Here is a 21,635-nt window from a genome sequence, read left to right as displayed (position 1 = left end):
CCTGTCCATTAGAGACCAGAGGAGACCAATCACACAGGGTCCTGTTCATTAGAGACCAGACACACAGGGTCCTGTCCATTAGAGACCAGAGGAGACCAGACACACAGGGTCCTGTCCATTAGAGACCAGAGGAGACCAATCACACAGGGTACTCTTCATTAGAGACCAGACACACAGGGTCCTGTTCATTAGAGACCAGACACACAGGGTCCTGTTCATTAGAGACCAGAGGAGACCAGACACACAGGGTCCTGTCCATTAGAGACCAGACACACAGGGTCCTGTTCATTAGAGACCAGACACACAGGGTCCTGTTCATTAGAGACCAGACACACAGGGTCCTGTTCATTAGAGACCAGAGGAGACCAGACACACAGGGTCCTGTTCATTAGAGACCAGACACACAGGGTCCTGTTCATTAGAGCCCAGAGGAGACCAGACACACAGGGTCCTGTTCATTAGAGACCAGACACACAGGGTCCTGTTCATTAGAGACCAGACACACAGGGTCCTGTCCATTAGAGACCAGACACACAGGGTCCTGTCCATTAGAGACCAGAGGAGACCAGACACACAGGGTCCTGTTCATTAGAGACCAGACACACAGGGTCCTGTTCATTAGAGACCAGAGGAGACCAGACACACAGGGTCCTGTTCATTAGAGACCAGAGGAGACCAGACACACAGGGTCCTGTTCATTAGAGACCAGAGGAGACCAGACACACAGGGTCCTGTTCATTAGAGACCAGACACACAGGGTCCTGTTCATTAGAGACCAGACACACAGGGTCCTGTTCATTAGAGACCAGAGGAGACCAGACACACAGGGTCCTGTTCATTAGAGACCAGAGGAGACCAGACACACAGGGTCCTGTTCATTAGAGACCAGAGGAGACCAGACACACAGGGTCCTGTTCATTAGAGACCAGAGGAGACCAGACACACAGGGTCCTGTTCATTAGAGACCAGAGGAGACCAGACACACAGGGTCCTGTTCATTAGAGACCAGAGGAGACCAGACACACAGGGTCCTGTTCATTAGAGACCAGAGGAGACCAGACACACAGGGTCCTGTTCATTAGAGACCAGAGGAGACCAGACACACAGGGTCCTGTTCATTAGAGACCAGAGGAGACCAGACACACAGGGTCCTGTCCATTAGAGACCCGACACACAGGGTCCTGTTCATTAGAGACCAGACACACAGGGTCCTGTTCATTAGAGACCAGACACACAGGGTCCTGTCCATTAGAGACCAGAGGAGACCAGACACACAGGGTCCTGTCCATTAGAGACCAGAGGAGACCAGACACACAGGGTCCTGTTCATTAGAGACCAGACACACAGGGTCATGTTCATTAGAGACCAGACACACAGGGTCCTGTCCATTAGAGACCAGAGGAGACCAGACACACAGGGTCCTGTTCATTAGAGACCAGAGGAGACCAGACACACAGGGTCCTGTCCATTAGAGACCAGAGGAGACCAGACACACAGGGTCCTGTCCATTAGAGACCAGACACACAGGGTCCTGTTCATTAGAGACCAGAGGAGACCAGACACACAGGGTCCTGTTCATTAGAGACCAGACACACAGGGTCCTGTTCATTAGAGACCAGACACACAGGGTCCTGTCCATTAGAGACCAGAGGAGACCAGACACACAGGGTCCTGTCCATTAGAGACCAGAGGAGACCAGACACACAGGGTCCTGTCCATTAGAGACCAGACACACAGGGTCCTGTCCATTAGAGACCAGACACCCAGGGTCCTGTTCATTAGAGACCAGACACACAGGGTCCTGTCCATTAGAGACCAGACACACAGGGTCCTGTTCATTAGAGACCAGACACACAGGGTCCTGTCCATTAGAGACCAGACACACAGGGTCCTGTTCATTAGAGACCAGAGGAGACCAGACACACAGGGTCCTGTCCATTAGAGACCAGAGGAGACCAGACACACAGGGTCCTGTCCATTAGAGACCAGACACACAGGGTCCTGTCCATTAGAGACCAGACACCCAGGGTCCTGTTCATTAGAGACCAGACACACAGGGTCCTGTCCATTAGAGACCAGACACACAGGGTCCTGTTCATTAGAGACCAGACACACAGGGTCCTGTCCATTAGAGACCAGACACACAGGGTCCTGTTCATTAGAGACCAGAGGAGACCAGACACACAGGGTCCTGTCCATTAGAGACCAGAGGAGACCAGACACACAGGGTCCTGTCCATTAGAGACCAGACACACAGGGTCCTGTCCATTAGAGACCAGACACCCAGGGTCCTGTTCATTAGAGACCAGACACACAGGGTCCTGTCCATTAGAGACCAGACACACAGGGTCCTGTCCATTAGAGACCAGAGGAGACCAGACACACAGGGTCCTGTTCATTAGAGACCAGACACACAGGGTCCTGTTCATTAGAGCCCAGAGGAGACCAGACACACAGGGTCCTGTTCATTAGAGACCAGACACACAGGGTCCTGTTCATTAGAGACCAGAGGAGACCAGACACACAGGGTCCTGTTCATTAGAGACCAGACACACAGGGTCCTGTCCATTAGAGACCAGAGGAGACCAGACACACAGGGTCCTGTTCATTAGAGACCAGAGGAGACCAGACACACAGGGTCCTGTCCATTAGAGACCAGACACACAGGGTCCTGTTCATTAGAGACCAGAGGAGACCAGACACCCAGGGTCCTGTCCATTAGAGACCAGACACACAGGGTCCTGTCCATTAGAGACCAGACACACAGGGTCCTGTTCATTAGAGACCATTAGAGACCAGACACACAGGGTCCTGTTCATTAGAGACCAGACACACAGGGTCCTGTCCATTAGAGACCAGACACACAGGGTCCTGTCCATTAGAGACCAGAGGAGACCAGACACACAGGGTCCTGTCCATTAGAGACCAGAGGAGACCAGACACACAGGGTCCTGTCCATTAGAGACCAGACACACAGGGTCCTGTTCATTAGAGACCAGAGGAGACCAGACACACAGTGTCATGTTCATTAGAGACCAGAGGAGAAAAACAAAATATCACATCAGTTCTTACTGAACCAATCCAGGTTAGTTCCTGTCTGTTTCATAACTATGTCATTAATGTCCAGGTTAGTTCCTGTCTGTTTCCTGACTATGTCATTAATGTCCAGGTTAGTTCCTGTCTGTTTCCTGACTATGTCATTAATGTCCAGGTTAGTTCCTGTCTGTTTCATGACTATGTCATTAATGTCCAGGTTAGTTCCTGTCTGTTTCATAACTATGTCATTAATGTCCAGGTTAGTTCCTGTCTGTTTCATAACTATGTCATTAATGTCCAGGTTAGTTCCTGTCTGTTTCATGACTATGTCATTAATGTCCCTGGGGAGGGACTAACTTCTAATCCCTCCAACTCTACCACTCCCCAACACTGACTATAACCTCTAACCCCTGATCTCAACTAGTCATAGTCATTATGAAACAGTCAGGGAGGGATTAACCTGGACAACTGACTATGACCTCTAACCCCTGATCTCAACTAGTCATAGTCATTATGAAACAGGCAGGGAGGGATTAACCTGGACAACTGACTATAACCTCTAACCCCTGATCTCAACTAGTCATAGTCATTATGAAACAGGCAGGGAGGGATTAACCTGGACAACTGACTATGACCTCTAACCCCTGATCTCAACTAGTCATAGTCATTATGAAACAGGCAGGGAGGGATTAACCTGGACAACTGACTATAACCTCTAACCCCTTCACCTCTAACTCCTGACCTCACCCGCTGGAGGAAGTGCTGTCCCTGCAGGAAGGAGGAAGGGGATGTGGGCGGGACTTCCTGTCCGCCGTTCTTGCAGCGCAGGTAACCATAGAGATTAGCCCCCTGGAGAGAGATACTGGCTACCACCAACACCTGGGGAGAGAGAGGGAGTATGGAGAAGGTACAGGTAACCATAGAGATTAGCCCCGTGGGGGGAGAGAGGGAGTTTGGAGAAGGGACAGGTAACCATAGAGATTAGCCCTGTGTGGAGGAGAAGGTACTGCTCTGTTTCAGCTGGTATGGTCAGTCTAGCTGTATGGAGGAGGTACTGCTCTGTTTCAGCTGGTATGGTCAGTCTAGCTGTATGGAGGAGAAGGTACTGCTCTGTTTCAGCTGGTATGGTCAGTCTAGCTGTATGGAGGAGGTACTGCTCTGTTTCAGCTGGTATGGTCAGTCTAGCTGTATGGAGGAGAAGGTACTGCTCTGTTTCAGCTGGTATGGTCAGTCTAGCTGTATGGAGGAGAAGGTACTGCTCTGTTTCAGCTGGTATGGTCAGTCTAGCTGTATGGAGGAGGTACTGCTCTGTTTCAGCTGGTATGGTCAGTCTAGCTGTATGGAGAAGGTACTGCTCTGTTTCAGCTGGTATGGTCAGTCTAGCTGTATGGAGGAGAAGGTACTGCTCTGTTTCAGCTGGTATGGTCAGTCTAGCTGTATGGAGGAGAAGGTACTGCTCTGTTTCAGCTGGTATGGTCAGTCTAGCTGTATGGAGAAGGTACTGCTCTGTTTCAGCTGGTATGGTCAGTCTAGCTGTATGGAGGAGAAGGTACTACTCTGTTTCAGCTGGTATGGTCAGTCTAGCTGTATGGAGAAGGTACTGCTCTGTTTCAGCTGGTATGGTCAGTCTAGCTGTATGGAGGAGAAGGTACTGCTCTGTTTCAGCTGGTATGGTCAGTCTAGCTGTATGGAGAAGGTACTGCTCTGTTTCAGCTGGTATGGTCAGTCTAGCTGTATGGAGGAGAAGGTACTGCTCTGTTTCAGCTGGTATGGTCAGTCTAGCTGTATGGAGGAGAAGGTACTGCTCTGTTTCAGCTGGTATGGTCAGTCTAGCTGTATGGAGGAGGTACTGCTCTGTTTCAGCTGGTATGGTCAGTCTGTCTGTATGGAGAAGGTACTGCTCTGTTTCAGCTGGTATGGTCAGTCTAGCTGTATAGAGAAGGTACTGCTCTGTTTCAGCTGGTATGGTCAGTCTAGCTGTATGGAGGAGGTACTGCTCTGTTTCAGCTGGTATGGTCAGTCTAGCTGTATGGAGGAGAAGGTACTGCTCTGTTTCAGCTGGTATGGTCAGTCTAGCTGTATGGAGGAGAAGGTACTGCTCTGTTTCAGCTGGTATGGTCAGTCTAGCTGTATGGATAAGGTACTGCTCTGTTTCAGCTGGTATGGTCAGTCTAGCTGTATGGAGGAGAAGGTACTGCTCTGTTTCAGCTGTTATGGTCAGTCTAGCTGTATGGAGGAGAAGGTACTGCTCTGTTTCAGCTGGTATGGTCAGTCTAGCTGTATGGAGGAGGTACTGCTCTGTTTCAGCTGGTATGGTCAGTCTAGCTGTCTGTAGAAGGTACTGCTCTGTTTCAGCTGGTATGGTCAGTCTAGCTGTATGGAGGAGAAGGTACTGCTCTGTTTCAGCTGGTATGGTCAGTCTAGCTGTATGGAGGAGAAGGTACTGCTCTGTTTCAGCTGGTATGGTCAGTCTAGCTGTATGGAGGAGAAGGTACTGCTCTGTTTCAGCTGGTATGGTCAGTCTAGCTGTATGGATAAGGTACTGCTCTGTTTCAGCTGGTATGGTCAGTCTAGCTGTATGGAGGAGAAGGTACTGCTCTGTTTCAGCTGTTATGGTCAGTCTAGCTGTATGGAGGAGAAGGTACTGCTCTGTTTCAGCTGGTATGGTCAGTCTAGCTGTATGGAGGAGGTACTGCTCTGTTTCAGCTGGTATGGTCAGTCTAGCTGTCTGTAGAAGGTACTGCTCTGTTTCAGCTGGTATGGTCAGTCTAGCTGTATGGAGGAGAAGGTACTGCTCTGTTTCAGCTGGTATGGTCAGTCTAGCTGTATAGAGAAGGTACTGCTCTGTTTCAGCTGGTATGGTCAGTCTAGCTGTCTGGAGGAGAAGGTACTGCTCTGTTTCAGCTGGTATGGTCAGTCTAGCTGTATGGAGGAGGTACTGCTCTGTTTCAGCTGGTATGGTCAGTCTAGCTGTATGGAGGAGAAGGTACTGCTCTGTTTCAGCTGGTATGGTCAGTCTAGCTGTATGGAGGAGAAGGTACTGCTCTGTTTCAGCTGGTATGGTCAGTCTAGCTGTCTGGAGGAGAAGGTACTGCTCTGTTTCAGCTGGTATGGTCAGTCTAGCTGTATGGAGGAGGTACTGCTCTGTTTCAGCTGGTATGGTCAGTCTAGCTGTATGGAGGAGAAGGTACTGCTCTGTTTCAGCTGGTATGGTCAGTCTAGCTGTATGGAGGAGGTACTGCTCTGTTTCAGCTGGTATGGTCAGTCTAGCTGTATGGAGGAGAAGGTACTGCTCTGTTTCAGCTGGTATGGTCAGTCTAGCTGTATGGAGGAGAAGGTACTGCTCTGTTTCAGCTGGTATGGTCAGTCTAGCTGTATGGAGGAGGTACTGCTCTGTTTCAGCTGGTATGGTCAGTCTAGCTGTATGGAGAAGGTACTGCTCTGTTTCAGCTGGTATGGTCAGTCTAGCTGTATGGAGGAGAAGGTACTGCTCTGTTTCAGCTGGTATGGTCAGTCTAGCTGTATGGAGGAGAAGGTACTGCTCTGTTTCAGCTGGTATGGTCAGTCTAGCTGTATGGAGAAGGTACTGCTCTGTTTCAGCTGGTATGGTCAGTCTAGCTGTATGGAGGAGAAGGTACTACTCTGTTTCAGCTGGTATGGTCAGTCTAGCTGTATGGAGAAGGTACTGCTCTGTTTCAGCTGGTATGGTCAGTCTAGCTGTATGGAGGAGAAGGTACTGCTCTGTTTCAGCTGGTATGGTCAGTCTAGCTGTATGGAGAAGGTACTGCTCTGTTTCAGCTGGTATGGTCAGTCTAGCTGTATGGAGGAGAAGGTACTGCTCTGTTTCAGCTGGTATGGTCAGTCTAGCTGTATGGAGGAGAAGGTACTGCTCTGTTTCAGCTGGTATGGTCAGTCTAGCTGTATGGAGGAGGTACTGCTCTGTTTCAGCTGGTATGGTCAGTCTGTCTGTATGGAGAAGGTACTGCTCTGTTTCAGCTGGTATGGTCAGTCTAGCTGTATAGAGAAGGTACTGCTCTGTTTCAGCTGGTATGGTCAGTCTAGCTGTATGGAGGAGGTACTGCTCTGTTTCAGCTGGTATGGTCAGTCTAGCTGTATGGAGGAGAAGGTACTGCTCTGTTTCAGCTGGTATGGTCAGTCTAGCTGTATGGAGGAGAAGGTACTGCTCTGTTTCAGCTGGTATGGTCAGTCTAGCTGTATGGATAAGGTACTGCTCTGTTTCAGCTGGTATGGTCAGTCTAGCTGTATGGAAGAGAAGGTACTGCTCTGTTTCAGCTGTTATGGTCAGTCTAGCTGTATGGAGGAGAAGGTACTGCTCTGTTTCAGCTGGTATGGTCAGTCTAGCTGTATGGAGGAGGTACTGCTCTGTTTCAGCTGGTATGGTCAGTCTAGCTGTCTGTAGAAGGTACTGCTCTGTTTCAGCTGGTATGGTCAGTCTAGCTGTATGGAGGAGAAGGTACTGCTCTGTTTCAGCTGGTATGGTCAGTCTAGCTGTATAGAGAAGGTACTGCTCTGTTTCAGCTGGTATGGTCAGTCTAGCTGTATGGAGGAGGTACTGCTCTGTTTCAGCTGGTATGGTCAGTCTAGCTGTATGGAGGAGAAGGTACTGCTCTGTTTCAGCTGGTATGGTCAGTCTAGCTGTATGGAGGAGAAGGTACTGCTCTGTTTCAGCTGGTATGGTCAGTCTAGCTGTATGGATAAGGTACTGCTCTGTTTCAGCTGGTATGGTCAGTCTAGCTGTATGGAGGAGAAGGTACTGCTCTGTTTCAGCTGTTATGGTCAGTCTAGCTGTATGGAGGAGAAGGTACTGCTCTGTTTCAGCTGGTATGGTCAGTCTAGCTGTATGGAGGAGGTACTGCTCTGTTTCAGCTGGTATGGTCAGTCTAGCTGTCTGTAGAAGGTACTGCTCTGTTTCAGCTGGTATGGTCAGTCTAGCTGTATGGAGGAGAAGGTACTGCTCTGTTTCAGCTGGTATGGTCAGTCTAGCTGTATAGAGAAGGTACTGCTCTGTTTCAGCTGGTATGGTCAGTCTAGCTGTCTGGAGGAGAAGGTACTGCTCTGTTTCAGCTGGTATGGTCAGTCTAGCTGTATGGAGGAGAAGGTACTGCTCTGTTTCAGCTGGTATGGTCAGTCTAGCTGTATGGAGAAGGTACTGCTCTGTTTTAGCTGGTATGGTCAGTCTAGCTGTATGGAGGAGAAGGTACTGCTCTGTTTCAGCTGGTATGGTCAGTCTAGCTGTATGGAGGAGAAGGTACTGCTCTGTTTCAGCTGGTATGGTCAGTCTAGCTGTATGGAGAAGGTACTGCTCTGTTTCAGCTGGTATGGTCAGTCTAGCTGAATGGAGGAGAAGGTACTGCTCTGTTTCAGCTGGTATGGTCAGTCTAGCTGTATGGAGGAGAAGGTACTGCTCTGTTTCAGCTGGTATGGTCAGTCTAGCTGTATGGAGGAGAAGGTACTGCTCTGTTTCAGCTGGTATGGTCAGTCTAGCTGTATGGAGGAGAAGGTACTGCTCTGTTTCAGCTGGTATGGTCAGTCTAGCTGTATGGAGAAGGTACTGCTCTGTTTCAGCTGGTATGGTCAGTCTAGCTGTCTGGAGGAGAAGGTACTGCTCTGTTTCAGCTGGTATGGTCAGTCTAGCTGTATAGAGGAGGTACTGCTCTGTTTCAGCTGGTATGGTCAGTCTAGCTGTATGGAGGAGAAGGTGCTGCTCTGTTTCAGCTGGTATGGTCAGTCTAGCTGTATGGAGGAGAAGGTCCTGCTCTGTTTCAGCTGGTATGGTCAGTCTAGCTGTATGGAGGAAAAGGTACTGCTCTGTTTCAGCTGGTATGGTCAGTCTAGCTGTATGGAGGAGAAGGTACTGCTCTGTTTCAGCTGGTATGGTCAGTCTAGCTGTATGGAGGAGAAGGTACTGCTCTGTTTCAGCTGGTATGTTCAGTCTAGCTGTATGGAGAAGGTACTGCTCTGTTTCAGCTGGTATGGTCAGTCTAGCTGTATAGAGAAGGTACTGCTCTGTTTCAGCTGGTATGGTCAGTCTAGCTGTATGGAGGAGAAGGTACTGCTCTGTTTCAGCTGGTATGGTCAGTCTAGCTGTATGGAGGAGAAGGTACTGCTCTGTTTCAGCTGGTATGGTCAGTCTGGCTGTATGGAGGAGAAGGTACTGCTTCTGTTTCAGCTGGTATGGTCAGTCTAGCTGTATGGAGAAGGTACTGCTCTGTTTCAGCTGGTATGGTCAGTCTAGCTGTATGGAGGAGAAGGTACTGCTCTGTTTCAGCTGGTATGGTCAGTCTAGCTGTATGGAGAAGGTACTGCTCTGTTTCAGCTGGTATGGTCAGTCTAGCTGTATGGAGGAGAAGGTACTGCTCTGTTTCAGCTGGTATGGTCAGTCTAGCTGTATGGAGGAGAAGGTACTGCTCTGTTTCAGCTGGTATGGTCAGTCTAGCTGTATGGAGGAGAAGGTACTGCTCTGTTTCAGCTGGTATGGTCAGTCTAGCTGTATGGAGGAGAAGGTACTGCTCTGTTTCAGCTGGTATGGTCAGTCTAGCTGTATGGAGGAGGTACTGCTCTGTTTCAGCTGGTATGGTCAGTCTAGCTGTATGGAGGAGAAGGTACTGCTCTGTTTCAGCTGGTATGGTCAGTCTGGCTGTATGGAGGAGAAGGTACTCTTCTGTTTCAGCTGGTATGGTCAGTCTAGCTGTATGGAGAAGGTACTGCTCTGTTTCAGCTGGTATGGTCAGTCTAGCTGTATGGAGGAGAAGGTACTGCTCTGTTTCAGCTGGTATGGTCAGTCTAGCTGTATGGATAAGGTACTGCTCTGTTTCAGCTGGTATGGTCAGTCTAGCTGTATGGAAGAGAAGGTACTGCTCTGTTTCAGCTGTTATGGTCAGTCTAGCTGTATGGAGGAGAAGGTACTGCTCTGTTTCAGCTGTTATGGTCAGTCTAGCTGTATGGAGGAGGTACTGCTCTGTTTCAGCTGTTATGGTCAGTCTAGCTGTATGGATAAGGTACTGCTCTGTTTCAGCTGGTATGGTCAGTCTAGCTGTATGGAGGAGAAGGTACTGCTCTGTATCAGCTGGTATGGTCAGTCTAGCTGTATGGAGGAGAAGGTACTGCTCTGTTTCAGCTGGTATGGTCAGTCTAGCTGTATAGAGAAGGTACTGCTCTGTTTCAGCTGGTATGGTCAGTCTAGCTGTCTGGAGGAGAAGGTACTGCTCTGTTTCAGCTGGTATGGTCAGTCTAGCTGTATGGAGGAGAAGGTACTGCTCTGTTTCAGCTGGTATGGTCAGTCTAGCTGTATGGAGAAGGTACTGCTCTGTTTTAGCTGGTATGGTCAGTCTAGCTGTATGGAGGAGAAGGTACTGCTCTGTTTCAGCTGGTATGGTCAGTCTAGCTGTATGGAGGAGAAGGTACTGCTCTGTTTCAGCTGGTATGGTCAGTCTAGCTGTATGGAGAAGGTACTGCTCTGTTTCAGCTGGTATGGTCAGTCTAGCTGAATGGAGGAGAAGGTACTGCTCTGTTTCAGCTGGTATGGTCAGTCTAGCTGTATGGAGGAGAAGGTACTGCTCTGTTTCAGCTGGTATGGTCAGTCTAGCTGTATGGAGGAGAAGGTACTGCTCTGTTTCAGCTGGTATGGTCAGTCTAGCTGTATGGAGGAGAAGGTACTGCTCTGTTTCAGCTGGTATGGTCAGTCTAGCTGTATGGAGAAGGTACTGCTCTGTTTCAGCTGGTATGGTCAGTCTAGCTGTCTGGAGGAGAAGGTACTGCTCTGTTTCAGCTGGTATGGTCAGTCTAGCTGTATAGAGGAGGTACTGCTCTGTTTCAGCTGGTATGGTCAGTCTAGCTGTATGGAGGAGAAGGTGCTGCTCTGTTTCAGCTGGTATGGTCAGTCTAGCTGTATGGAGGAGAAGGTCCTGCTCTGTTTCAGCTGGTATGGTCAGTCTAGCTGTATGGAGGAAAAGGTACTGCTCTGTTTCAGCTGGTATGGTCAGTCTAGCTGTATGGAGGAGAAGGTACTGCTCTGTTTCAGCTGGTATGGTCAGTCTAGCTGTATGGAGGAGAAGGTACTGCTCTGTTTCAGCTGGTATGTTCAGTCTAGCTGTATGGAGAAGGTACTGCTCTGTTTCAGCTGGTATGGTCAGTCTAGCTGTATAGAGAAGGTACTGCTCTGTTTCAGCTGGTATGGTCAGTCTAGCTGTATGGAGGAGAAGGTACTGCTCTGTTTCAGCTGGTATGGTCAGTCTAGCTGTATGGAGGAGAAGGTACTGCTCTGTTTCAGCTGGTATGGTCAGTCTGGCTGTATGGAGGAGAAGGTACTCTTCTGTTTCAGCTGGTATGGTCAGTCTAGCTGTATGGAGAAGGTACTGCTCTGTTTCAGCTGGTATGGTCAGTCTAGCTGTATGGAGGAGAAGGTACTGCTCTGTTTCAGCTGGTATGGTCAGTCTAGCTGTATGGAGAAGGTACTGCTCTGTTTCAGCTGGTATGGTCAGTCTAGCTGTATGGAGGAGAAGGTACTGCTCTGTTTCAGCTGGTATGGTCAGTCTAGCTGTATGGAGGAGAAGGTACTGCTCTGTTTCAGCTGGTATGGTCAGTCTAGCTGTATGGAGGAGAAGGTACTGCTCTGTTTCAGCTGGTATGGTCAGTCTAGCTGTATGGAGGAGAAGGTACTGCTCTGTTTCAGCTGGTATGGTCAGTCTAGCTGTATGGAGGAGGTACTGCTCTGTTTCAGCTGGTATGGTCAGTCTAGCTGTATGGAGGAGAAGGTACTGCTCTGTTTCAGCTGGTATGGTCAGTCTGGCTGTATGGAGGAGAAGGTACTCTTCTGTTTCAGCTGTATGGTCAGTCTGCTGTATGGAGAAGGTACTGCTCTGTTTCAGCTGGTATGGTCAGTCTAGCTGTATGGAGGAGAAGGTACTGCTCTGTTTCAGCTGGTATGGTCAGTCTAGCTGTATGGAGAAGGTACTGCTCTGTTTCAGCTGGTATGGTCAGTCTAGCTGTATGGAGGAGAAGGTACTGCTCTGTTTCAGCTGGTATGGTCAGTCTAGCTGTATGGAGGAGAAGGTACTGCTCTGTTTCAGCTGGTATGGTCAGTCTAGCTGTATGGAGGAGAAGGTACTGCTCTGTTTCAGCTGGTATGGTCAGTCTAGCTGTATGGAGGAGAAGGTACTGCTCTGTTTCAGCTGGTATGGTCAGTCTAGCTGTATGGAGGAGGTACTGGTTTCAGCTGGTATGGTCAGTCTAGCTGTATGGAGGAGGTACTGCTCTGTTTCAGCTGGTATGGTCAGTCTAGCTGTCTGGAGGAGAAGGTCCTGCTCTGTTTCAGCTGGTATGGTCAGTCTAGCTGTATGGAGGAGAAGGTACTGCTCTGTTTCAGCTGGTATGGTCAGTCTAGCTGTATGGAGAAGGTACTGCTCTGTTTCAGCTGGTATGGTCAGTCTAGCTGTATGGAGAAGGTACTGCTCTGTATCAGCTGGTATGGTCAGTCTAGCTGTATGGAGGAGAAGGTACTGCTCTGTTTCAGCTGGTATGGTCAGTCTAGCTGTATGGAGGAGAAGGTACTGCTCTGTTTCAGCTGGTATGGTCAGTCTAGCTGTATGGAAAAGGTACTGCTCTGTTTCAGCTGGTATGGTCAGTCTAGCTGTATGGAAAAGGTACTGCTCTGTTTCAGCTGGTATGGTCAGTCTAGCTGTATGGAGGAGAAGGTACTGCTCTGTTTCAGCTGGTATGGTCAGTCTAGCTGTATGGAGGAGAAGGTACTGCTCTGTTTCAGCTGGTATGGTCAGTCTAGCTGTATGGAGAAGGTACTGCTCTGTTTCAGCTGTTATGGTCAGTCTAGCTGTATGGAAAAGGTACTGCTCTGTTTCAGCTGTTATGGTCAGTCTAGCTGTATGGAAAAGGTACTGCTCTGTTTCAGCTGTTATGGTCAGTCTAGCTGTATGGAGGAGAAGGTACTGCTCTGTTTCAGCTGGTATGGTCAGTCTAGCTGTATGGAGGAGGTACTGCTCTGTTTCAGCTGGTATGGTCAGTCTAGCTGTCTGTAGAAGGTACTGCTCTGTTTCAGCTGGTATGGTCAGTCTAGCTGTATGGAGGAGAAGGTACTGCTCTGTTTCAGCTGGTATGGTCAGTCTAGCTGTATAGAGAAGGTACTGCTCTGTTTCAGCTGGTATGGTCAGTCTAGCTGTATGGAGGAGGTACTGCTCTGTTTCAGCTGGTATGGTCAGTCTAGCTGTATGGAGGAGAAGGTACTGCTCTGTTTCAGCTGGTATGGTCAGTCTAGCTGTATGGAGGAGAAGGTACTGCTCTGTTTCAGCTGGTATGGTCAGTCTAGCTGTATGGATAAGGTACTGCTCTGTTTCAGCTGGTATGGTCAGTCTAGCTGTATGGAGGAGAAGGTACTGCTCTGTTTCAGCTGTTATGGTCAGTCTAGCTGTATGGAGGAGAAGGTACTGCTCTGTTTCAGCTGGTATGGTCAGTCTAGCTGTATGGAGGAGGTACTGCTCTGTTTCAGCTGGTATGGTCAGTCTAGCTGTCTGTAGAAGGTACTGCTCTGTTTCAGCTGGTATGGTCAGTCTAGCTGTATGGAGGAGAAGGTACTGCTCTGTTTCAGCTGGTATGGTCAGTCTAGCTGTATAGAGAAGGTACTGCTCTGTTTCAGCTGGTATGGTCAGTCTAGCTGTCTGGAGGAGAAGGTACTGCTCTGTTTCAGCTGGTATGGTCAGTCTAGCTGTATGGAGGAGAAGGTACTGCTCTGTTTCAGCTGGTATGGTCAGTCTAGCTGTATGGAGAAGGTACTGCTCTGTTTTAGCTGGTATGGTCAGTCTAGCTGTATGGAGGAGAAGGTACTGCTCTGTTTCAGCTGGTATGGTCAGTCTAGCTGTATGGAGGAGAAGGTACTGCTCTGTTTCAGCTGGTATGGTCAGTCTAGCTGTATGGAGAAGGTACTGCTCTGTTTCAGCTGGTATGGTCAGTCTAGCTGAATGGAGGAGAAGGTACTGCTCTGTTTCAGCTGGTATGGTCAGTCTAGCTGTATGGAGGAGAAGGTACTGCTCTGTTTCAGCTGGTATGGTCAGTCTAGCTGTATGGAGGAGAAGGTACTGCTCTGTTTCAGCTGGTATGGTCAGTCTAGCTGTATGGAGGAGAAGGTACTGCTCTGTTTCAGCTGGTATGGTCAGTCTAGCTGTATGGAGAAGGTACTGCTCTGTTTCAGCTGGTATGGTCAGTCTAGCTGTCTGGAGGAGAAGGTACTGCTCTGTTTCAGCTGGTATGGTCAGTCTAGCTGTATAGAGGAGGTACTGCTCTGTTTCAGCTGGTATGGTCAGTCTAGCTGTATGGAGGAGAAGGTGCTGCTCTGTTTCAGCTGGTATGGTCAGTCTAGCTGTATGGAGGAGAAGGTCCTGCTCTGTTTCAGCTGGTATGGTCAGTCTAGCTGTATGGAGGAAAAGGTACTGCTCTGTTTCAGCTGGTATGGTCAGTCTAGCTGTATGGAGGAGAAGGTACTGCTCTGTTTCATCTGGTATGGTCAGTCTAGCTGTATGGAGGAGAAGGTACTGCTCTGTTTCAGCTGGTATGTTCAGTCTAGCTGTATGGAGAAGGTACTGCTCTGTTTCAGCTGGTATGGTCAGTCTAGCTGTATAGAGAAGGTACTGCTCTGTTTCAGCTGGTATGGTCAGTCTAGCTGTATGGAGGAGAAGGTACTGCTCTGTTTCAGCTGGTATGGTCAGTCTAGCTGTATGGAGGAGAAGGTACTGCTCTGTTTCAGCTGGTATGGTCAGTCTGGCTGTATGGAGGAGAAGGTACTCTTCTGTTTCAGCTGGTATGGTCAGTCTAGCAGTATGGAGAAGGTACTGCTCTGTTTCAGCTGGTATGGTCAGTCTAGCTGTATGGAGGAGAAGGTACTGCTCTGTTTCAGCTGGTATGGTCAGTCTAGCTGTATGGAGAAGGTACTGCTCTGTTTCAGCTGGTATGGTCAGTCTAGCTGTATGGAGGAGAAGGTACTGCTCTGTTTCAGCTGGTATGGTCAGTCTAGCTGTATGGAGGAGAAGGTACTGCTCTGTTTCAGCTGGTATGGTCAGTCTAGCTGTATGGAGGAGAAGGTACTGCTCTGTTTCAGCTGGTATGGTCAGTCTAGCTGTATGGAGGAGAAGGTACTGCTCTGTTTCAGCTGGTATGGTCAGTCTAGCTGTATGGAGGAGGTACTGCTCTGTTTCAGCTGGTATGGTCAGTCTAGCTGTATGGAGGAGGTACTGCTCTGTTTCAGCTGGTATGGTCAGTCTAGCTGTCTGGAGGAGAAGGTCCTGCTCTGTTGCAGCTGGTATGGTCAGTCTAGCTGTATGGAGGAGAAGGTACTGCTCTGTTTCAGCTGGTATGGTCAGTCTAGCTGTATGGAGAAGGTACTGCTCTGTTTCAGCTGGTATGGTCAGTCTAGCTGTATGGAGAAGGTACTGCTCTGTATCAGCTGGTATGGTCAGTCTAGCTGTATGGAGGAGAAGGTACTGCTCTGTTTCAGCTGGTATGGTCAGTCTAGCTGTATGGAGGAGAAGGTACTGCTCTGTTTCAGCTGGTATGGTCAGTCTAGCTGTATGGAAAAGGTACTGCTCTGTTTCAGCTGGTATGGTCAGTCTAGCTGTATGGAAAAGGTACTGCTCTGTTTCAGCTGGTATGGTCAGTCTAGCTGTATGGAGGAGAAGGTACTGCTCTGTTTCAGCTGGTATGGTCAGTCTAGCTGTATGGAGGAGAAGGTACTGCTCTGTTTCAGCTGGTATGGTCAGTCTAGCTGTATGGAGAAGGTACTGCTCTGTTTCAGCTGTTATGGTCAGTCTAGCTGTATGGAAAAGGTACTGCTCTGTTTCAGCTGGTATGGTCAGTCTAGCTGTATGGAGGAGAAGGTACTGCTCTGTTTCAGTTGTTATGGTCAGTCTAGCTGTATGGAGGAGAAGGTACTGCTCTGTTTCAGCTGGTATGGTCAGTCTAGCTGTATGGAAAAGGTACTGCTCTGTTTCAGCTGGTATGGTCAGTCTAGCTGTATGGAGGAGAAGGTACTGCTCTGTTGCAGCTGGTATGGTCAGTCTAGCTGTATGGAGGAGAAGGTACTGCTCTGTTTCAGCTGGTATGGTCAGTCTAGCTGTATGGAGGAGAAGGTACTGCTCTGTTTCAGCTGGTATGGTCAGTCTGGCTGTATGGAGGAGAAGGTACTCTTCTGTTTCAGCTGGTATGGTCAGTCTAGCTGTATGGAGAAGGTACTGCTCTGTTTCAGCTGGTATGGTCAGTCTAGCTGTATGGAGGAGAAGGTACTGCTCTGTTTCAGCTGGTATGGTCAGTCTAGCTGTATGGAGAAGGTACTGCTCTGTTTCAGCTGGTATGGTCAGTCTAGCTGTATGGAGGAGAAGGTACTGCTCTGTTTCAGCTGGTATGGTCAGTCTAGCTGTATGGAGGAGAAGGTACTGCTCTGTTTCAGCTGGTATGGTCAGTCTAGCTGTATGGAGGAGAAGGTACTGCTCTGTTTCAGCTGGTATGGTCAGTCTAGCTGTATGGAGGAGAAGGTACTGCTCTGTTTCAGCTGGTATGGTCAGTCTAGCTGTATGGAGGAGGTACTGCTCTGTTTCAGCTGGTATGGTCAGTCTAGCTGTATGGAGGAGGTACTGCTCTGTTTCAGCTGGTATGGTCAGTCTAGCTGTCTGGAGGAGAAGGTCCTGCTCTGTTGCAGCTGGTATGGTCAGTCTAGCTGTATGGAGGAGAAGGTACTGCTCTGTTTCAGCTGGTATGGTCAGTCTAGCTGTATGGAGAAGGTACTGCTCTGTTTCAGCTGGTATGGTCAGTCTAGCTGTATGGAGAAGGTACTGCTCTGTATCAGCTGGTATGGTCAGTCTAGCTGTATGGAGGAGAAGGTACTGCTCTGTTTCAGCTGGTATGGTCAGTCTAGCTGTATGGAGGAGAAGGTACTGCTCTGTTTCAGCTGGTATGGTCAGTCTAGCTGTATGGAAAAGGTACTGCTCTGTTTCAGCTGGTATGGTCAGTCTAGCTGTATGGAAAAGGTACTGCTCTGTTTCAGCTGGTATGGTCAGTCTAGCTGTATGGAGGAGAAGGTACTGCTCTGTTTCAGCTGGTATGGTCAGTCTAGCTGTATGGAGGAGAAGGTACTGCTCTGTTTCAGCTGGTATGGTCAGTCTAGCTGTATGGAGAAGGTACTGCTCTGTTTCAGCTGTTATGGTCAGTCTAGCTGTATGGAAAAGGTACTGCTCTGTTTCAGCTGGTATGGTCAGTCTAGCTGTATGGAGGAGAAGGTACTGCTCTGTTTCAGTTGTTATGGTCAGTCTAGCTGTATGGAGGAGAAGGTACTGCTCTGTTTCAGCTGGTATGGTCAGTCTAGCTGTATGGAAAAGGTACTGCTCTGTTTCAGCTGGTATGGTCAGTCTAGCTGTATGGAGGAGAAGGTACTGCTCTGTTTCAGCTGGTATGGTCAGTCTAGCTGTATGGAGGAGAAGGTACTGCTCTGTTTCAGCTGTTATGGTCAGTCTAGCTGTATGGAGGAGAAGGTACTGCTCTGTTTCAGCTGGTATGGTCAGTCTAGCTGTATGGAGAAGGTACTGCTCTGTTTCAGCTAGTATGGTCAGTCTAGCTGTATGGAGGAGAAGGTACTGCTCTGTTTCAGCTGGTATGGTCAGTCTGGCTGTATGGAGGAGAAGGTACTGCTCTGTTTCAGCTGGTATGGTCAGTCTAGCTGTATGGAGAAGGTACTGCTCTGTTTCAGCTGGTATGGTCAGTCTAGCTGTATGGAGGAGGTACTGCTCTGTTTCAGCTGGTATGGTCAGTCTAGCTGTATGGAGGAGGTACTGCTCTGTTTCAGCTGGTATGGTCAGTCTAGCTGTATGGAGGAGGTACTGCTCTGTTTCAGCTGGTATGGTCAGTCTAGCTGTATGGAGGAGAAGGTACTGCTCTGTTTCAGCTGGTATGGTCAGTCTAGCTGTATGGAGAAGGTACTGCTCTGTTTCAGCTGGTATGGTCAGTCTAGCTGTATGGAGAAGGTACTGCTCTGTTTCAGCTGGTATGGTCAGTCTAGCTGTATGGAGGAGAAGGTACTGCTCTGTTTCAGCTGGTATGGTCAGTCTAGCTGTATGGAGGAGGTACTGCTCTGTTTCAGCTGGTATGGTCAGTCTAGCTGTATGGAGGAGAAGGTACTGCTCTGTTTCAGCTGGTATGGCCAGTCTAGCTGTCTGGAGGAGAAGGTACTGCTCTGTCTCAGCTGTTATGGTCAGTCTAGCTGTATGGAGGAGAAGGTACTGCTCTGTTTCAGCTGGTATGGTCAGTCTAGCTGTATGGAGGAGAAGGTACTGCTCTGTTTCAGCTGGTATGGTCAGTCTAGCTGTATGGAGGAGAAGGTACTGCTCTGTTTCAGCTGGTATGGTCAGTCTAGCTGTATGGAGGAGAAGGTACTGCTCTGTTTCAGCTGGTATGGTCAGTCTAGCTGTATGGAGAAGGTACTGCTCTGTTTCAGCTGGTATGGTCAGTCTAGCTGTATGGAGGAGAAGGTACTGCTCTGTTTCAGCTGGTATGGTCAGTCTAGCTGTATGGAGAAGGTACTGCTCTGTTTCAGCTGGTATGGTCAGTCTAGCTGTATGGAGGAGAAGGTACTGCTCTGTTTCAGCTGGTATGGTCAGTCTAGCTGTATGGAGGAGAAGGTACTGCTCTGTTTCAGCTGGTATGGTCAGTCTAGCTGTATGGAGGAGAAGGTACTGCTCTGTTTCAGTTGTTATGGTCAGTCTAGCTGTATGGAGGAGAAGGTACTGCTCTGTTTCAGCTGGTATGGTCAGTCTAGCTGTATGGAGGAGGAGGTACTGCTCTGTTTCAGCTGGTATGGTCAGTCTAGCTGTATGGAGGAGAAGGTACTGCTCTGTTTCAGCTGGTATGGTCAGTCTAGCTGTATGGAGGAGAAGGTACTGCTCTGTTTCAGTTGTTATGGTCAGTCTAGCTGTATGGAGGAGAAGGTACTGCTCTGTTTCAGCTGGTATGGTCAGTCTAGCTGTATGGAGGAGAAGGTACTGCTCTGTTTCAGCTGGTATGGTCAGTCTAGCTGTATGGAGGAGAAGGTACTGCTCTGTTTCAGCTGGTATGGTCAGTCTAGCTGTATGGAGGAGAAGGTACTGCTCTGTTTCAGCTGGTATGGTCAGTCTAGCTGTATGGAGGAGAAGGTACTGCTCTGTTTCAGCTGGTATGGTCAGTCTAGCTGTATGGAGGAGGTACTGCTCTGTTTCAGCTGGTATGGTCAGTCTAGCTGTATGGAGAAGGTACTGCTCTGTTTCAGCTGGTATGGTCAGTCTAGCTGTATGGAGAAGGTACTGCTCTGTTTCAGCTGGTATGGTCAGTCTAGCTGTATGGAGGAGAAGGTACTGCTCTGTTTCAGCTGGTATGGTCAGTCTAGCTGTATGGAGGAGAAGGTACTGCTCTGTTTCAGCTGGTATGGTCAGTCTAGCTGTATGGAGGAGGTACTGCTCTGTTTCAGCTGGTATGGTCAGTCTAGCTGTATGGAGAAGGTGCTGCTCTGTTTCAGCTGGTATGGTCAGTCTAGCTGTATGGAGGAGAAGGTACTGCTCTGTTTCAGCTGGTATGGTCAGTCTAGCTGTATGGAGGAGGTACTGCTCTGTTTCAGCTGGTATGGTCAGTCTAGCTGTATGGAGGAGAAGGTACTGCTCTGTTTCAGCTGGTATGGTCAGTCTAGCTGTATGGAGAAGGTACTGCTCTGTTTCAGCTGGTATGGTCAGTCTAGCTGTATGGAGGAGAAGGTACTGCTCTGTTTCAGCTGGTATGGTCAGTCTAGCTGTATGGAGGAGAAGGTACTGCTCTGTTTCAGCTGGTATGGTCAGTCTAGCTGTATGGAGAAGGTACTGCTCTGTTTCAGCTGGTATGGTCAGTCTAGCTGTATGGAGAAGGTACTGCTCTGTTTCAGCTGGTATGGTCAGTCTAGCTGTATGGAGGAGAAGGTACTGCTCTGTTTCAGCTGGTATGGTCAGTCTAGCTGTATGGAGAAGGTACTGCTCTGTTTCAGCTGGTATGGTCAGTCTAGCTGTATGGAGGAGAAGGTACTGCTCTGTTTCAGCTGGTATGGTCAGTCTAGCTGTATGGAGGAGGTACTGCTCTGTTTCAGCTGGTATGGTCAGTCTAGCTGTATAGAGAAGGTACTGCTCTGTTTCAGCTGGTATGGTCAGTCTAGCTGTATGGAGGAGGTACTGCTCTGTTTCAGCTGTTATGGTCAGTCTAGCTGTATGGAGGAGGAGGTACTGCTCTGTTTCAGCTGGTATGGTCAGTCTAGCTGTATGGAGGAGAAGGTACTGCTCTGTTTCAGCTGGTATGGTCAGTCTAGCTGTATGGAGGAGAAGGTACTGCTCTGTTTCAGTTGTTATGGTCAGTCTAGCTGTATGGAGGAGAAGGTACTGCTCTGTTTCAGCTGGTATGGTCAGTCTAGCTGTATGGAGGAGAAGGTACTGCTCTGTTTCAGCTGGTATGGTCAGTCTAGCTGTATGGAGGAGAAGGTACTGCTCTGTTTCAGCTGGTATGGTCAGTCTAGCTGTATGGAGGAGAAGGTACTGCTCTGTTTCAGCTGGTATGGTCAGTCTAGCTGTATGGAGGAGAAGGTACTGCTCTGTTTCAGCTGGTATGGTCAGTCTAGCTGTATGGAGGAGGTACTGCTCTGTTTCAGCTGGTATGGTCAGTCTAGCTGTATGGAGAAGGTACTGCTCTGTTTCAGCTGGTATGGTCAGTCTAGCTGTATGGAGAAGGTACTGCTCTGTTTCAGCTGGTATGGTCAGTCTAGCTGTATGGAGGAGAAGGTACTGCTCTGTTTCAGCTGGTATGGTCAGTCTAGCTGTATGGAGGAGAAGGTACTGCTCTGTTTCAGCTGGTATGGTCAGTCTAGCTGTATGGAGGAGGTACTGCTCTGTTTCAGCTGGTATGGTCAGTCTAGCTGTATGGAGAAGGTGCTGCTCTGTTTCAGCTGGTATGGTCAGTCTAGCTGTATGGAGGAGAAGGTACTGCTCTGTTTCAGCTGGTATGGTCAGTCTAGCTGTATGGAGGAGGTACTGCTCTGTTTCAGCTGGTATGGTCAGTCTAGCTGTATGGAGGAGAAGGTACTGCTCTGTTTCAGCTGGTATGGTCAGTCTAGCTGTATGGAGAAGGTACTGCTCTGTTTCAGCTGGTATGGTCAGTCTAGCTGTATGGAGGAGAAGGTACTGCTCTGTTTCAGCTGGTATGGTCAGTCTAGCTGTATGGAGAAGGTACTGCTCTGTTTCAGCTGGTATGGTCAGTCTAGCTGTATGGAGAAGGTACTGCTCTGTTTCAGCTGGTATGGTCAGTCTAGCTGTATGGAGAAGGTACTGCTCTGTTTCAGCTGGTATGGTCAGTCTAGCTGTATGGAGAAGGTACTGCTCTGTTTCAGCTGGTATGGTCAGTCTAGCTGTATGGAGGAGAAGGTACTGCTCTGTTTCAGCTGGTATGGTCAGTCTAGCTGTATGGAGGAGAAGGTACTGCTCTGTTTCAGCTGGTATGGTCAGTCTAGCTGTCTGGAGGAGAAGGTACTGCTCTGTTTCAGCTGGTATGGT

At 49.0% G+C, this 21,635-nt stretch overlaps 1 protein-coding gene across 1 annotated transcript in view; it reads right to left on the bottom strand.

The window, feature by feature from the left end:
- Positions 1 to 3,783: 3,783 nt before the first annotated feature.
- LOC135534812 (Golgi apparatus membrane protein TVP23 homolog A-like) overlaps positions 3,784 to 21,635 on the bottom strand; it is a gene marked incomplete at its 3' end in the record, with an annotated part of 21,313 nt that continues 3,461 nt past the window's right edge. Inside the window, exon 6 of the mRNA XM_064961648.1 lies at positions 3,784 to 3,915. Within this exon, the coding sequence (XP_064817720.1) occupies positions 3,784 to 3,915 (132 nt within the window). The remainder of the gene's footprint in view (positions 3,916 to 21,635) is intronic.

This window comes from Oncorhynchus masou, unplaced genomic scaffold (genome assembly GCF_036934945.1).
Source record: "Oncorhynchus masou masou isolate Uvic2021 unplaced genomic scaffold, UVic_Omas_1.1 unplaced_scaffold_3971, whole genome shotgun sequence".
Classification (NCBI taxonomy): domain Eukaryota; kingdom Metazoa; phylum Chordata; class Actinopteri; order Salmoniformes; family Salmonidae; genus Oncorhynchus; species Oncorhynchus masou.
Note: the sequence above shows the minus strand (reverse complement) of the source record. Positions and strands in the feature narration are given on the sequence as shown.